Source organism: Diabrotica virgifera, chromosome 5, assembly GCF_917563875.1.
Source record: "Diabrotica virgifera virgifera chromosome 5, PGI_DIABVI_V3a".
NCBI classification, from domain to species: Eukaryota; Metazoa; Arthropoda; class Insecta; order Coleoptera; family Chrysomelidae; genus Diabrotica; species Diabrotica virgifera.
The window spans coordinates 264,013,603-264,032,099 of record NC_065447.1 but is presented as its reverse complement, the minus strand read 5'-3'; the positions used below and the strand labels follow the sequence as shown (position 1 = coordinate 264,032,099).

The following is an 18,497-nucleotide window of genomic DNA, read 5'->3' as shown; positions in this document are numbered from 1 at the left end:
TTGTATTGCAAAAAGTGCCTCTCGAGTACCCAATGCATCCCTGAAGCCGAATTGTGTGTTTGTCATGTGTTCTTCACACTTTTTATATATTCTGTTATGTATAATTTTTAAAAAAGTTTTCAGGAGATGGCTCCTTCATACCCTTCATAATCAGCTGTAATAACTGGTACTTATCATTTGTAAGTACATATGTGCCCCAAATATGTTGTTTTTCTCTTTTTAATGGTGGTCAAAATCTCTCTGTCTCTTCTATTCTTCTATTCTTCTATTCTGTATAACACCATTTCGTTCGTAAAATGATCGGTCCACGGTATTTTCAAAATTCTCCCAAAAAACCACATCTCAAAAGCTTCTAGCTTTCTCATTAAGTCAACATTAATAGTCCAAGCTTCGGTACCATAAAGAAGAATAGAGTGGATTTAACATTTTACCATCTGATATCGGATTGGCAGATTGAGTCTTTGGTTACTCAGAAATTTCCTCATCTTCAAAAAGACTGCTCTTGATTACCCTATTCTTGATCGAATTTCTTATTTTGGATTTAGATCTTCCGTAATTCAGACTCTTAAGTATTTCATTTTGTACACTTGTTCGATATCTTCATTTTTTTATCTGGATCCTTGTTACGACTTTACCCTTCTTACTGATCACCATCAGCGATAATTTATTTTCACCATTTATCTTAATCCCTTCTGTGCTGTTTTCAAGTGCTTGTGTAAATAACTCTTCGGAGAACATATGTTACAGTTCAAGTTGATTATCCAGTTGGAGTTGACTTTTCCTTTTCCTAGTTCGAGTCGACTCAAACGGCTGGTTTTAGTAAAAGTTGAATATAAATATAAAATGAAGATTTATATTCAACATTTACTAGTAAAAGTAGACTCCAACTTGTTAAAGTATACTCTTCCCAATGCCATTTAGTAAAAGTTAATTCACACAAACAACCGATTCTAAAAATTAAATGTTACTGTATAATATGTTCAAATCGTGATATTTATAGTCCAGGTTGAATCGTCGCCCCCGTTAGGTAAACTATTCCAGTTCGATTTTTTTGCACAAACTTACTCAAAAAGAGGTCCTTATAACGAATCCACAGAGTGTCAGGTGGTACCGTAATCGAAAAATTGTTTAAACAATTTTTTTAAACAAATTCACAAAAAAAATTTACTTCGGACATTTTTTTCATCATTAATTTGGGTCATTCGGAGCAAAAGAGGTCTTTTGTGATTTTTCTGTAAAATTTATTGTTCTCGAGTTATATGCGATTTAAAATTTGAAAAATGCGAAAATAATCATTTTCAAGGCTTAATAACTCAGTTAAAAATTGTTATTATGAAAGTCAGAAAGTCACCAAATCAAATTTTAACGACCCCCTACAAGGCACTGAAGAAATATTTGTCATTAGTGTATTACTAAGCTGTTATTTTTAATTATTAACAATGAGCGCTAGGAGCGTATTGAGGCGGCTGTCAATGTGAGTGCGACTGAGATGCACCATTGGACGGCCGGAATGGAGGATCTTACTCTCACTCACATTGACGGCCGCCTCAATACGCTTTTAGCGCTCATTGTTAATAATTAAAATAACAGCTTAGAAATAAAATAATGATAAAAATTTCTTCAGGATCTTGTAGGGGGGCTTTAAACTTTGAATAGGTGAATTTCTTACTTTCATAATAATAGTTTTTAATCGAGTTATTAAGCCTTAAAAATGGTTATTTCGCATTTTTCAAATTTTAAATTGCGTATAACTCTAAAACTATCAATTTTAGAAAAAATCACAAGAGACCTTTTTTGCTCCGAATGACCAAAATAATCTAAAAAAATTTGTCCGGAGTGAAATACTTAGTTATTTATAAAACAGTTCGTGAAGTATGCTTTTTGCGCACGCACGCGATGTTTAGAGCACGAGCGGGCCGAGTGCTATACATCGCCTAAGTGCGCAAAAAGTACTTCACGCACAGTTTCATACAATCTTTTATCTACCAAAAAACAAATAAAAAAACTGCAGCTCTTCGTCACTGGAAAAATTCAAACTTCTGTCAAACCACAAAACTGTCAAAACTTTTTTTGTAATTTATTGTTCACATGTCATCACCATGACAAGGCGAAGGTTAAGGATATTTGATTATATGAAAGTGTGCTAAAAAACAGTACGAAAAAGTAAATCCCATTTAAAATACATTATTACTTCAGGCACACTTTAAACCACCCTTCATGTACTGCTATCTATATTTACAATTTTCAAACAATAAAAACTTATACATAATATGAGGTATAAAGAGTAGATAAGAATTATTTTTGTGAATTTGGTTAACAAAAATTGGTTTAACAATTTTTCGACCGCGGTACCGCCTGACACTGTGTATTTGTTATAAGGATATATTTGTTTGAGTAAATTTGTGCAAAAAAATCGAATCAGACTAATGTACCTAACGAGGGCGACGTTAAAGCCTGGACTAATAAGTAGAAGCGGTCAAAACAAAGAGACGCACACTCATCAAAAATTCACGTGAGATTATACTCGTATAAATTGTATAATCTACTTTTACTAACAAGAGTTAGGAAGAGTCAACTTCAACTAGTAAAAGTTGATTAAAATTTTTCAAATCAACTTTTACTGTTCGTTTCAGTTGGAGTTGACTCGAACTAGGAAAAGTCAACTCTAACTGAGAATCAACTTAAACTGTAACATATTATGTTATATTAAATAGTAATGGTGAAAGTATACAGCCCTGCCTCACTCCTCTACTGATCTGTTGCGCATCTAATGTTACAAGAGCCTGTTGATACCAATAGAGATTTCTCACTATGTTAATATCATTTTTGTCGAGTCCTTTTGGCTTCAGACATTCCATGAGAATGTTATGTTTAACTTTGTCGAAAACTTTCTCACAGTCTATAAATGCGACGAAAAAATAATAATTTAAAAACCGATACTTCACATAAATAACAAAATATGTATTATCTTTATTTTGGAATGATGCAAAGGCATGTGTAACATTTAAATATTTTCGCAGAATGACGATAGTGCAAAAATAAAATGAATAGGACAAAGAACCAGTTATCGGTGTAAAGGCGACAAATCAAATAGTACATTTCGTTGAAAGATAAGAGTACAATGCACAATGTTCTTCAAATGTTTAAAAGTAAAAGATAACGATTACAAAGTTGTAAATTGGCACACAATCATATGAATAAATCTAAATAATATGTACAATTTGTATAAACAATGGTAAATAATCATGTAGTTAATATATTTATGCAAAAAAGTGTCCTATTAGCTATATTTATCTGTATTATCATATACTTCTTTATGATATGCTTCTTTTCTGTCGAGATTTTTAAATTATCTCATGTACTTCTTGCTAGATGTGCTTAAGGAGGGGGTATGGTTTGAAATATTTAAATTTTTTTATTATTTCAAATAAAAGTGCATACTTTCAAGAATACTCTCTGAAAATTTCAAAATAATCGGAGTAAAATTACCAGAGATACAGGGTGTTGAATATCCCTACCTTCGACTCGCTTTGCGGCGGCTTCGCGCCAGCACGCCGGAGCGTAGTGAGAAACGTTAAACAACTGTTCGCCTTCTCTTTTGTAGATTACTCTCCAATTTAAAAAACATATTCCAATGTTCATCCCTTTACGATTTGGCAGACAAATAAGAAGATGAAGATGCAGTTGTCAAAACTTTAAACGCATTTTTCTCAAAACTGCTTTTTCAAATGCGGTGGACATTGTAACTGAAAAACTACTCGGCCGATCTACCTGATATTTTGCACAGATTTTCTTTAGACATTTCGTGAGGTAACAACGTCGAGATATTTTTCGTTTTGTGCTTATTTTTTGTTCAACAATATTAAATCTGTTAGTTTTCACAAAATTTTTATCAAAAATTTCGTATTTTTGTGATACCAAAAATTCAAAAATCATTAAAAATAAAAAAAACTCGACGTTGTTACCTCGTGAAACTTATAAGCTAATAAAATCTTTTTGAATTTGTTGTTTCGTATAATCCAGTGATGAGTTCTGATGTCCACCGCAAAATCCATTTTTTTGAGCTGCCTGCCAAAATTTGTCGCCAATGGCTTATTTTTCAATATTTTGGATTGAATTTTTTGTTAAATATTCTTTGAATTGTACTTAATGTGTTTATTTAATTTAAAAATAAAATAACTCTACCATAGTTTCGAAAAAAATTCACAAAAATGTGTTTGATATGTTGATTTCAAACCATACCCCCTCCTTAAACATTATCAGGGTCGTTTTTTTATCATTTAATTGGATTCCCGTCAACAGTTTGGGAAACTGTTCTTCCGACTTTTTGACAATTCTTTTATCCATTGTTATGAGTTTCGTTTTTTCCTTTTCCTCCTTATATCTATGATTTAATCTTGTTTAGTTTTATTGCATTTTCATTATCCACCAGTTTATCCAACAATATTTTTTTATTCCTATTCCTACCTATTTCGCTGCCCTCCACATTGTATTTTCTGTTTTTCTTCGTGTTATACTTGTTCCATTTTTTTTTTCAAATCTGTCTTTTTGTAAGTATGTATGGTATGTATTTGGTCTTAAAAGTCTACTCTGAATATCAACACCAAACTCTGAATTTATATGTATGTTGTTTTAAATAATAAATGATGTATTTATATAGTATTTATTATAATTAGTTTGAACTTAACACATATGTTTCTTCTTTTCGGAGTCTTCAGATCCACCTGTGGTGTATCCCGTAGCGAACTAAATCTGGCTGTCCCACTAAACAAAATATTAAAATATTATTTGCGGACGGACGCGTTAGCGACATCTATCTAGAGAAAGAGAAAATTCTCTTTAGATCGGAATGCAGAATCCTTGGTGACAATCTATTGCCTGAGCTGTTTTACAAATTTATAATTATACACATAGTTTCAAAAGTTATGCATCACCCCTCGTATTCACGATGTTTACCCTTTTATAAATCTGTATTTTTATCACATATTTAATGGGCCTTTTTTTATAAAAATATACATTTTTTGGTTTTTTATTTTATTTGAATACCCATTTAATTGACCTGGTTTTGCCAAGGTGTAAACATTTGAAAAATTTATTCTGGTGAAATTTTTGAAAAAGTGATTAAAAATGAATCATACTTTAATTTCTGAGTTGGATCGTATAAGAATTATCGATTTAGTTGAAGAAGGCCATTCACAGCGGTTCGTGGCGGAAAGAGTGGGTGTTTCTCAGAGTGATGTCTCACGGATCTGGAATAGGTTCCTGGAGAAAAACTCGATACGGAATAGAGCTCGGTCTGGTAGACCCCGAGTTATCAATGATCGACATAATAGATATATCAGAATTTCCATCCGCAGAGATTTTTCTATGTCTGTACCAGCCCTCCAAAGAGAATTCAGTCATGTTACAGGACTCAGAGTATCGTTGGCTACAATAAGAAGAAGAATTTTAGACTCAGGTTTGAGGAGTCGTCGACCAATAAGAGTTCCTCAGCTACAACCTAGACATGTTTTGGACTGCCTCCAGTGAGCTCAAGAACACATACAGCTCTCCCAACAATTTTGGAATTTTGCGCTTTTTTCAGACGAGACCAGAATCTGTTTAAATAGTGATAACCGGCGAATTTGTGTGTGGCTAGTTGTGTACTATTGTGCAGCTCTTGTTGGCTCTCGCCACACACAAATTCGCCGGTTATCACTATTTAAACAGATTCTGGTCTCGTCTGAAAAAAAGCACAAAATTCCAAAACTGTTAGGGGAGCTGTATGCGTGTTCTTAAGCCCACTGGAGGCGGTCCAAAACATGTCTAGGTTGTAGCTGAGGAACTCTTATTGGTCGACGACTCCTCAAACGTGAGTTCAAAGTTATTCTTCTTATTGTAGCCAACGCTACTCTGACTCCTGTAGCATGCCTGAATTCTCTTTGGAGGGCTGGTACAGACATAGAAGAATCTCTACAGATGGAAATTCTGATATATCTATTCTGTCGATCATTGGTAACTTGGGGTCTACCAGACCGAGCTCTATTCCGTATCGAGTTTGTCTCCAGGAAACTATTCCATATCCGTGAGACATTACTCTGAGAAACACCCACTCTTTCCTCCACAAACCGCTGTGAATGGCCTTCTTCAACTAAATCGATAATTCTTATACGGTCCAACTCAGAAATTAAAGTACGATTCATTTTTAATCGCGTTTTCTTAAATTTCACCAAAATAAATTTTTCAAATGTTTACACCTTGGCAAAACCAGGTCAATTAAATGGGTATTTAAATAAAATAAAAAACCAAAAAATGTATATTTTTATAAAAAAAGGCCCATTATATGTGATAAAAATACGGATTTATAAAAGCGTAAACATGGTGAATACGAGGGGTGATGCATAACTTTTGAAACTATGTGTATATTTATCGGCCTGCATGCTGTATAAATTTGTAAAAAGCTCAGGCAATAGATTTGTCACCAAGGATTCAGCATTCCGACTTAAACAGTTTTCTCTTTCTCTAGCTAGATAGATATCGCTATCGAGTCCGTCCGCAAATATTTTATTATTTTGCTTAGTGGGACAGCCACATTTAGTTCGCTTCAGGATAAACCACAGACGGTTCTGAAGACTCTGAAAAGAAGAAACATATGTGTCAACCTATGGTGGTGTCCCCCGAATTGAATTAAATCTAAAGCTATCTTTCCTTATTTCATTTTACTCATATTTGAGTACTAAGGATGCAGAATTCTGTTGGATTTTTATCTAAATAAGCGGACATGTGATGAATGCAAATTGTAGATTCTCCCATGTCTGCTATTTATCGGCCTGTATGCTTTATAAATTTGTGAGAAGCTCAGGCAATAGATTGTCACCAAAGATTGTGCATTCTGACCTAAACAGAATTCTCTTTTTCTCTAAAAAAAAATAATTTGAAACTAAAAAAACTTCAAAAGTTAATTAATAATGTACTTCTAGGTCATTCTGCTGGCTGTGGAATCAATGACGATGTGATCGAGTGGATGAACAAAATCCAGTCGTCAGGAGAAGACCTGCCCATTACCCCCTCTACGGTTGCTTTCAAAAAAGCCGTCAAACACAAAAAACATTTAAAAACCAAAAAAGACAAGGAGGAGCCGAATCCTCTGCCGAATTACGAGGACGTCGTGAACAAATACTCGAAAGAAGCCAATGAACAAAGCAACAGTAGGCACAGAAGAGCCACAAGAAGAGACGAAAACAAAAATACCTGTTCGCTGTACATACAGACAGATCCTCTTATTTGGAGGCATATCAGAGAAGGATTCCCTGAGGTAATTTAGTTTTCCAATTTTTCCTGTAATAGGATAATGATCATGTAAAAAAACAGAGGGCTAAAGGGAACTACAACGTTAAAGGAATAAAATTGCACCCCTTGGAAAAGTGGCACACTCCGCGGTTTTTTCATATTTGGGGCTCCATTAACCATATGAAACAAAACACCTTTAACGATGTAGTTCCTTTCTAAAGTACAAATTCAATAGCTTATAAGTGGTAACGCAAAAAGTTTCTGCAGTCCACAGTTCTAAATAGTTTTGTTTCATTTTATAAAATGATTAAAATGCTATAAAATAATATGATATAAATTGCATAATAATGTATGTATCCAATATTGTATTTTATACTCTGTTTTCCGTTTTAGCATCTAGATCCTAAAAAACAACAAGAAGTCAACGAAAAAACCAGAGAAGAAATACTCTCTATAATTGCTCATCATGTCACTGCCGTTAACTATATATATCGTGATACCAAGTTCGATGGAAAAAGTGAACATCGTAATATCAAATTTGAAGTGCAAAGAATCAAAGTAAGTCGTTTTGTTAGATGTAGTAATGGAAGAAGTTTTCTATGGTTTCAATTAGTTTATGAGATTTGTCTACCATTCTTCTGTTTCCTCCTCCTCAGCTTTTCTATGTCCAAATTTGTCAATATTTTTGTTTTTGAGACGTTTGTCTTTAAACTTACATTTTCTGTAACCACAACGAGTTCTTGTACCATTCTGTCGCCATATCTAGATCCTCAGCTATTATGACTATATCATCGCATTGGCGAAACGTAAGTTGTTTAGGTATTCTCCATCTATTTTTATTCCCCTTGTTCTCCAACCCAAATTCTTGAAAGCATGTTCTAAGACCATATTAAAAAGTTTAGGTGACATTGGGTCTCCTTGTCTAATTCCCCGTTCTATTTTTATGCGATTACTATTAGTATGTAATTTGATAGTGGTTGTTGCCTGTAGGTATATTTTGTATAATAATTTTGTATACCTATAATCTATCCTGCATTGTTTAAGCGCCTGTAATATTTTGCTTAATTCAACTATCTCAAAGGCTTTATGAAAATCGATAAATACTAGAACTAGAGGTTTATTGTATTCCACTACTTTCTCTATTAGGGTTTTTATACCATTGGTTTCGTAACTTTTTCGGAATCCTTCCTGTTCTCTTGGTTGATCAGTCTCTAAGTTTTCTTTCCATTTGGTTAATTAATTTGGTTTAAAATATTGGAAATGTTTCTAGTTTTAAATTTCCAGTTTGCTAAAAATATGTTTTTGTTGTAGATTGACGATGATTCATCGTGTAGGTGCTATCACAGAGGTTGTGGAGAAATGAACCAATTCTGCCTAGAGAATATAGACGTTAGCAATTTCCTTAATATCCATTCGCTGGGCAACCATGAAGACTTTTGTCTGGCATATGTGTTCACTTATAGAGACTTTACCGGAGGCACGTTGGGACTGGCGTGGGTTGCCAGTGCTTCTGGTGCTTCTGGAGGCATTTGTGAGAAGTATAAGACTTACACGGAGACTATCGGTGGAATGTATCAATCCACCAAAAGGTCTCTAAATACGGGTATCATCACATTCGTGAATTATAATAGCAGAGTTCCTCCAAAGGTTTCTCAACTAACACTGGCTCATGAGATTGGACATAATTTTGGTTCACCGGTAACTATTTTCTATATTCATATATCACATTATTATTTGAAATATTTTTCACATATAAATGTAACAAAAGATGTACTATATACATACAGTGACGAGTGCGCTAATAACCGACAAAATAACGGAAAAGACAAAAAACAATTGTGAAATAAAAATTAAATGAAACTAGTAGAGGTTCGAAATTATCAATAAAAAGCTATAAATTTACATTATATAGCTAGTTCCCCACCTTTAGACATATCGGATGAGTTTGGCACATGCCACTGTGGCATGTTTGAAACCGATACGTCTAAAGGTGGGAAACTATCAATATAATGTAAAGTACCCCGCAAAAACCTTATGGAAATTAGGTCCAAGTGGATTTCGTTCATACTTTGGGAAAATACTCTTTGAAGCATCCTGATAAGAAGTTATCATGGGCAACTCAATCGTATGAAGGATTTTCAAGATATAGAGGCACAAACTCGGAAAATTGTAAGATTTACTGGGTATTCCGATTCCCTGAGTTACTGGTTATCTGGCGACATGTAGAACTTTGGATCAAGGAAAAGTACTAGTAGTCTAGGTTTTTGGGGTTGCGGAACACGAATACGTGATCAGCACAGACACAAGAGCACCTGGTGCCTAAGACAGGTTATCTTCTGGAGTTTCGGAGGAATCAAATGGATTACTCTTAGATTTTTAACTCCAGAGAAGATAACCTGTCTTAGGTGCCAGGTGTTCCTGTCTCTGTGCTGATCACGTATTCGTTTGCAGCAACCACAAAAACCTATAACTAATCCGTTTGCATTAATGTAGTACCAAAGACTCTCGAAACTCCAGGAGCTCCTTTCATTGACCTTGGAAACCAGGTGCTCCTGGAGTCGGTTCTAGTGGCATAACCTCCAGTAGTTTATTTGCATCAATTAAATGCCAAAAACCATCAAAACCATCTAGAAGATGACGTCCATTGCAATGGCCCTGGCCACCACGTTCTTTGGAGGTTAATTCTGATGGCATATTCGTGTTTAGCGATCCCAAAAACCCATGAGTGATCTGTGTATATCAATTTAATGTCGAAAACTCTTGAAACTCTAGAAGATGACGTTCGTTGAAGGTCAAGGTCAAAGTAAAGGTCGCCATTGGATAGCCAGGAAAAATCCTAGACCACTAGTACTTTTCCTTGATCCAAATTTCTACATGTTGCCAGATAACCAGTAACTCAGGGAATTGGAATAACCAGTAAATCTTATAATTTTCCGAGTTTGTGCCTCCATATCTTGAAAATCCTTCATACGATTAAGTTGTGCACATGAGAACTTTTTATCAGGATGTTTCAAAGAGTATTTTCCCAAAGTATGAACGAAGTCCACTTGGACCTAATTTCCATAAGGTTTGTGCGGGGTACTTTACATTATATTGATAGTTTCCCACCTCTACTACTTTAATCTCTTTTTAATTCACGACATATTATGTTTTCCGTCTTTTGCGTTATTTTACCGGTTATTAGAGCACTCATCACTGTATAATAATATCATTAATCGTTAAAAATAAACTGCAAATTTAGACACACATATTACCTACAAGACAGTAAGAACTTCATCTACATCTTCTTGTTGCGCTCTACCTATGAAATTGCTTGGCACATTTAAGATCAATTTATGGCTGCACAGAAATTTGGATTGAAGCTAAAAGCTAAATGAAGACAAAAACCAAATCTATGATCATGGGATGGACAGGAGAAAAGAAGAAGAAGACTTTAGTGTGTGTTAAAAGGATTTACTTTATTCGATGAAAATGGAGAAGAGAAATGGGAGCTCGATGCCAGAACAGCTAAAGAGAATAGAGCCCAAATGAATTCAAAATAATATGTTTCTAGACAAGGCAAACTCCGAATATACAGCGTGTCTACTTAAGTTGGAAACATATTGGAAACTTTTTTGTTATTCATTTTACGAAAAAAACTTATTCTTTATAAAAAGTTCTGCATGCTCTAAAACCTAAGATTCAATCATCAGATATCAAATTTTGTCAATATTATACGAGGTATGTCAAAAAATATGAACTTCGTTCAAGAGGAAAATACCTTTATTTCTCTCAATATCGAAAATTCTTATTAAGAAAAGTTGTTTGGAAATAAAAACTAAGATCAAATATGCAATTACATGCTTCTAATTGGAAAAAAATATTTTCCAAATTTTTCTCAAATTTATTGATACTAACTTCGTTTTTATTTATTACACATACGATAACTCTTTTATTATTACTTCTACGGAAAAAAGGTATTCTTTATAAAAAGCTCTGTATGTCCTAAGACCAAAGATGCAACCATCAGTTATCACATTTTATTAATTTTATACGAGGTATGTAAAAAAATATGAATTTCACTCAAGAGTAAAGTACCTTTATTTTTCACAATATTGAAAACGGTTATTAAAAAAGTTGTTTAGAATTAAAAACTATGTTTCAATATGCAATTACATCCTTCTAATTGAAATATTGTGAAATATAAAGGTACTATAATCTTGAGCGAATTTCATATTTTTTGACACACCTCGTATAAAATTAATAAAAGTTGATATATCATGGTTGTGTCTTAGATTTTAGACCATGCAAAGCTTTTTATAAAGAATAACTTTTTTTCGTAAAATGAATAATAAACGAGTTATCATATTTGTAATAATTAAAAACGATGTTGGGTATCCATAAATTTGAGAAAAAAATTTTTTTTCAATTGGAAGCATGTAATTGCGTATTTGATCTTAGTTTTTGATTCCAAACAACTTTTTATCATAAGAATTTTCGATATTGAGAGAAATAAAGGTACTTTACCCTTGACCGAAATTCATATTTTTTGACATACCTCGTATAATATTGAGAAAATTTGATATCTGATGATTGCATCTTAGGTTTTGGGACATGCAGAACTTTTTATAAAGAATAACTTTTTTTCGTAAAATTAATAATAAAAAAGTTTCCCATATGTTTCCAACTTAAGTAGACACGCTGTATAAAAGAGTAATTAGAAAAAGGGGATGTTCTGGAAAGATGAGAAAGGAAAATATTGAGACGCGTATTCGGAGGAAGAAAGACAGAAAACGGGTGGAAGAGAAGAACCAACAACGAATTAATGGCTTTGTACAAAAAAATAATTACACTTTTACAAAAAAGAACTTTTTTATAATAAAACCTTTTTATTATTTATAGGAAAGAATATAAAATAATTTAACGATAAAATGCTTAAAAATCCAAAAATTACACTCTAATAAAAAGTACTTTTTATAATATCACGGTTTTGTTATTGTACATGTACATAATATGTACACCTGGTTCCAAAAAAAACTGATACGACTCTTGAAGCGTATTTTGTAGAAAATTGAGCAGTGTATTTTGAAGGATAAATACTTAATATTTACATACTGTCAATGTCACTGCCAAATCTTAAAATTTGTCAGATAGCTTATTCTGTTCCACGGTTATTAGACTTTATTATTAATCTTTATTATTAATACTTTCTCCGCAACTGAGAGTATCTTATCAACTGTATTGTTTTTAAACAATAGATGATAAAATAAAAATATTGACAGTTCAAAAATGTGAACATTATTGCATTGTGTGTGGCCTAAGTTTGGGCTGAAAACTGAAATGTATTACATTTTTGGAATATGTTTAATTACGTAGACCAATTTTAACAGTTGTTTTCAATACAGATTTCAATCCTCTACAAATAGTTTCTAATGTCTTTTGATGTCAAATAATTAGGGAAGCTGAAATTTAACAGTTTAGAATTTTACATTGAGTTAATGCAAAATTGTGACGCATGTCAAAATTCTCAATGTATTTTAATTGTATTCATTTTCTTCGAATCCTGAGAAAACTAATAAATATTTTTGAAAAATTTAAACTCAGAATGAAAGACTACATTATTACCGAGGGCTGAAAGTCCCTGAAAACTTCTATAATATTTATTTTAATAAGTTACAGGGCTGAATTGAATATTAATTTGTTTTGTTGTATAATCCACGTTTACAATAATTATGTGATCTATTTGATGTAAAAACTATCATTTAGATAGTTAATATAAAAGTTTAGATAGATTTAAAATAATATAAACATTCAGACCTTAATAATTAGTACAATTTATGAATTAACTTAATATGTAATCAGTTGTTTGTTGTTTGTTTATTTTATTATTTGTATGTCATAATAAATATAATGTCAGATCAATCAAATACACTGCTCAACATGATCAAATCTTACTAAGAGTCGTATCAGTTTTTTTAGGAACCGGCTGTACATGTACATATATAATGTAGGACACAACATGTTTGGAAAGAATAATTAACTTATAAAATATGAATTTTTAGTAGGTGTATTAACTGTCATTTATATTTATCATTCCAAAAATTACACTAGTATAAATAGTATTTTTTATAATACCACGGTTGTTTAAAATGGTATATATAATTTTAAGTATATAAACTTTTAATTATTTATTAAAACAATTAAAAAAAGATACGCAACAGCCGGGTTCCAACTGGGGACCTCTCGATCTGCAGTCGAATGCCACTGAGGCACCATCAATTTTTAGATATCGATTTATTAACGTACTTTAAAATATCATTGCATTAGTCACATTTTTAAAATAGTTTGAAATTAAAAAAAAAAGCGATTTATCCATACAGTGTGATTGGTCAGCGGGGTAAAGCTTTGTAGATCCGTTATATAAGTAATAGATAGTAATAAAGGGTAATAACAAAAATTGTAGTCAACTTTGATTACAGATTGATAATCAGTAATCGTAAATTGTAAGTTTTAGACAATTATTCAGTCATGGCTTACTTAAAATTTGGAAAGATTTACACCCGTAATTAATAATTTTGCTCTGAAAAATTAAAATATCTCGAAAACTAATAAATTTACACATAGGGAATATTATACAAAAATTATAGTATGGTAATGGTACTTTTCGATAATGATATAAAACACAGGGTGTTCTATTTAAAATTAATGAGAAAATAATGTACTTGCGTTTTGACTCACCCTGTATTCAATATAAAGAAAATTAGCAAAACAAACATTTACGAAAATTTTGACAATAAATAAAAAATTATGACGTCAATAGACTATTAACCTTGTGCTTACTTTTATTTATACAGGTAGTTAAACTTGTTACGATTTTCATATAAAATTGGTTATAACTTTGTAAATACCCCGTATAACATACCAAACGTTAATATTTTGGTAATCGAAAAGTTATGAAGATTTCGAATATAAAATATAATTCAGGGTGTTCTATTTAAAAAAACATAAGTTTGGTCTGCCACTATGTTATCGAACACCCTGTAACATTCTTACTAATTTTGTAATATGAAGCTCACAGTTCGTTACAATTTTTGTTATTAAGTTTTATCGCTATACATTACTATAACGGATCTACATAGCTTCACCCCACTATATAATTAATCACCCTGTATAATAGCAGTTAAATATTGCATTATTAGCTAGTTCTAAGCTATCCTGAAAATTTCAGGTGTCTAGGTAGCCTAGAAGTATTTTTAAAATGGATTACAAAATTTGCGGAGTCCATGACACCAACCAAGCCAAGAATATAAAAAGGTTTTAAAAAGAATGTGTGTATACTTTGTACGCACGTAAGAAGTTATACTTCTATTATTAAACTAATTATTAAACTAATTTTAATACTTACTATTTTCCAAAAAATTTTATTAAAACAATACGAAAAATTAAAAAATAAAGCACGCAAACACATTGAAAAATGAAACCAAAGAAATTATTTCTGAACAATTGTTGAGAAAATTTTAACTACATACGTATTTTCTGAAAAAAAAAATATAATAAATATACCTACAATCATAAAATGTACAAAAAAAAATAAAATAAAAATTTCCATTAGGGATTGAACCTGCGTCTATCACGTTTAGATTATTTTGAACTCACCCCACGCAGAATTTAATTACCGAGACATCGTGAATCACGTGGAAAGATATACCTAGCAACTAAACGTTTTAAAAATTTTTTGACAGTTTGTTGCTTATTCTGTTAGTTTAATCAAATAAGTTTGATTCATGTGGAATTAAAATACGACAAAATATAGACTAAAAAAGCAATATATTATTAGATGGAGATTTTTGTTGGTAATCAAATTATTTAAATCAAAGCGTTACCTACTAGCTAGGTACTAGGTACATTTTCCAAATTGGTATTTACCTAATTTGTAATTTTTTATTGCAATACTGAAACATTTAAAATATGGTACGTACCTGTTGCTTTTAAAAACTATTTAAAAAGTCACTACAATAATTATTATAAACTTGCTTTTTGTCTCTGTCCTCACAACAATAAAAACTAATATACACAACATTTTGTTTATCCAGAATCTCCATTTGAACAATTATTGACAGATGATTTTAACACCCAATCAGATCCCGTATAACGTTTCATACCATACTGTCAGTGTGCGCATGCGCCCAGTAAAATAAAAATTTGAAGTTGTAGACCCAGAACGAAGTAGGTAATAATAAAGTGGAGGAAGACCCTAAACACGTGAAGGTGTAAGACTGCAAAAGAAAAGCACAAAACATAAGTGAATAGAGAAATATTTTTCATAAGGTCCTTGAAACTGATTACCTTTAAATCATCTTTAAATATTATGCTTATTTCGATGCGTCCCTTTACTCGAGTGCCTTATGACCACCAGATCCAGGCATTTTGCTGATTTTCAGAACAATAATTTTCGATAAATTTCAGTAATATAAAACACGTGCTCGCTTTATAAGTTTTAGAACTCAACTTTCTAGTTGCAGCTGCACAGATCAGCCGTCGCCCGCTTTTATAAAAATACATACTAGATTTGCTTACTATTTATTTATATTTTTAGCATGACTACCCTCCAGAATGCCGTCCTGGGGGCCCCAATGGTAACTACATTATGTTCGCCTCCGCCACCAGCGGTGATCGACCCAACAACAGCAAATTTTCCAGCTGTAGTGTCGGCAATATCAGCAACGTTCTAGACGCGATCGAAGAGAAGAAGAAAAGAAATTGTTTCACTGCTTCCGCTGGTGCCTTCTGCGGTAATAAAATTGTGGAAGCCGGAGAGGAATGCGATTGCGGGTATGATGATAAAGAATGCAACGACCAATGTTGCTACCCTAGAGTTATCAGTGTAAGGGATAAGGAACTTAATAGATCAGCCGTTGGGTGTACGAGACGTGCTGGCACTGAATGCAGGTGAGGTATTATTATATTCACGAAGATTTTTTGGTTAAGTCTGCATTAAATATAAAATGAAATCTAGCTGTCTTAAAAGGCTCCATTTTAATTACGTCATTGTTGTTCCCATTGTATATTTTTGTATCCTTCTTAGTAACTTATTATCCATACAAATTTCTCTTAGTATATTATTGTCATAGTTACTGTCCTGGTACTTTATCTAGGGTTAGTAGGGTTCTAGTAGAAAAGGGTTTTTCTAAGTCAAGAAATGCTAAGTATAGTTTCCTTTGCTCTTGCTGTACTTTTTTTGTTACCTCTTGATGATCCTGTATCTACCACTTCTATATCAACTTTTTTGTGCTTCGTTTCTAATAGGGCTTTTCATCGATTGTCATTTGTTTCGAGCTTCTGTCATAAATATGTTGTATAATCTTCTTCTTCTTTTTATATAGACAATACTCGTCTGTTTTTCAAGGTCCATCCAGTAAGTTGTCATTCCATCTTTTTCGTGGTCTTCCCACTGACCGTCTTCCCATTGGGGAATCGTCTCTCGCCGTCTTTACTACTTTATGCTGTCATTCGGCTTATGTGGTCGTTCCATTCTACTCTTCTGCTTTTCACCCAGTTATTAATGTTGTCCACCTTGCATCTCCTTCGTATATCTGCACTTCTAACTCTATCCCACAGCGTCTTACCATCGATTTTTCGCAATGTTTTCATCTCTGCTGTTTCTAGCATTCTTTTTGTCCTTTCTGTATCAGGTCGTGTTTCCGCCGCGTATGTCATTATTGGTCTGATGACTGTTTTGTAAATTCTGCCTTTCACTTCTTTTCCGATGTTTTTATTTCTCCATATTGTTTCACTCAGGCAACCTGCGGCTCTGTTTGCTTTATTCACCTGTTCTTCCACTTCTGTTTCGAGCCTTCCGTAGCTAGATAGTGTGATGCCTAGGTATTTAAACTCCATCACTTGTTCTATTAGCTGACCTTCCAGCTCTAATTTACATCTTATTGGATCTGCTGTTATAACAATGCATTTAGTCTTCTTTGGAGAAATTAACATGTTAAATTTTGTAGCGGTTATATTAAATTCGTGCAGCATACGTTGTAAATCATGTTCACTTTGAGAGATTAGTATTGCGTCGTCTGCATAGCAGATTATTTTAAGTTGTTTTTCTCCCATTTGGTATCCTTTTTTTGTTGTTACTTTTTTTATTATTTCGTCCTTGATCAGGTCGAACAACAGAGGACTCAGGGAATCTCCCTGTCTTATCCCATGCCAGCTTCAATTGGGTCAGTTAGTTCTTCATCTACTTTTACTTTTATTATGTTGTTCTGGTAGATATTTTCGATCGTTTTAATTATTCCTAGAGAGGTACCTCTCTTGCGTACAATAAATGGATAACGTCCTTTAATTTGACCCTGTCAAATGTCTTCTTAAGGTCCAAGAAACATAAGTATGCTGGTTTATTGTATTCTGACGATTTTTCTTGAATCTGCCTCATTATAAATATAGCGTCGGGGCATGATCTTCCCGACCTAAAACCTTGTTGTTCTTCTGCTAATGTTATAATTTTATTCAGTTTGTTTTTTATCACTTTGGTCGTTAATTTTAGTGTTGTGTTTAATAAATTAATTCCTCTGTAATTCTCCGGGTCCGATTTTTCTCCCTTTTTGAAGAGAGGTATTAGGATGCTTGATCTCCATTCTTGTGGTATTCTGTTCTGTTCTATTATTTTTTGGATTAGTTTTAATAATTGTTTGGTTAGGTCTTATCCTCCATACTTTAGGAGTTCATTCGATATTCTGTCCTCTCCTGGTTATTTTCTATTTTTTAATTTCCTTAATGCTTCCGTTACCTCTGCTTCTTCAATATTTATTTCTTCGTTTGTTGTCACTTCAGGTGTTGGTGGTTCGTTATCGTTATTTTTAGCAAACAGAGATCGAAAATAGTCTGCCCAAGTTTCCTTCTGAATGTGTTTCGTTTTTATTAGTTCGTTCATCTCTTTTCTTTGTCCTCTGATCATTCTCCATATTTCCTTTTGTGTTCCGTAGAAGTCGTGTTCCATCTGTTTTGAGAAACTCTCCCAGTGTTCTCTTTTTATTTGTCTGATTTAAGTGTTCGTTTCGTTTCTAATTCGTTTATGGTGGTTGTATGCCTTTTATGTTAGTTTTGTTCTGTATTGTAAAAAAGGCTTTCTTCTTTTCTTCACATTTTATCTTCATTTGCTCTCGAAACCATGAGGTTTTCCTTTTGATATATTGGTATTCGTTACTTTCCTCTCTCCAAGTGATTCTGTTGCTGCGTTACTTTTGAGT

At 32.8% G+C, this 18,497-nt stretch overlaps 1 protein-coding gene across 4 annotated transcripts in view; it reads left to right on the top strand.

The window, feature by feature from the left end:
* The window catches only part of LOC114330043 (disintegrin and metalloproteinase domain-containing protein 10), a 129,657-nt gene that overhangs the window by 77,307 nt on the left and 33,853 nt on the right, over positions 1-18,497 (top strand). For all 4 annotated transcript variants that reach the window (XM_050651882.1, XM_050651881.1, XM_050651880.1 and 1 more), the window contains exons 4-7: positions 6,960-7,294; positions 7,663-7,827; positions 8,581-8,967; positions 15,845-16,197. In XM_050651882.1, the coding sequence (XP_050507839.1) occupies positions 6,960-7,294; positions 7,663-7,827; positions 8,581-8,967; positions 15,845-16,197 (1,240 nt within the window). The remainder of the gene's footprint in view (positions 1-6,959; positions 7,295-7,662; positions 7,828-8,580; positions 8,968-15,844; positions 16,198-18,497) is intronic.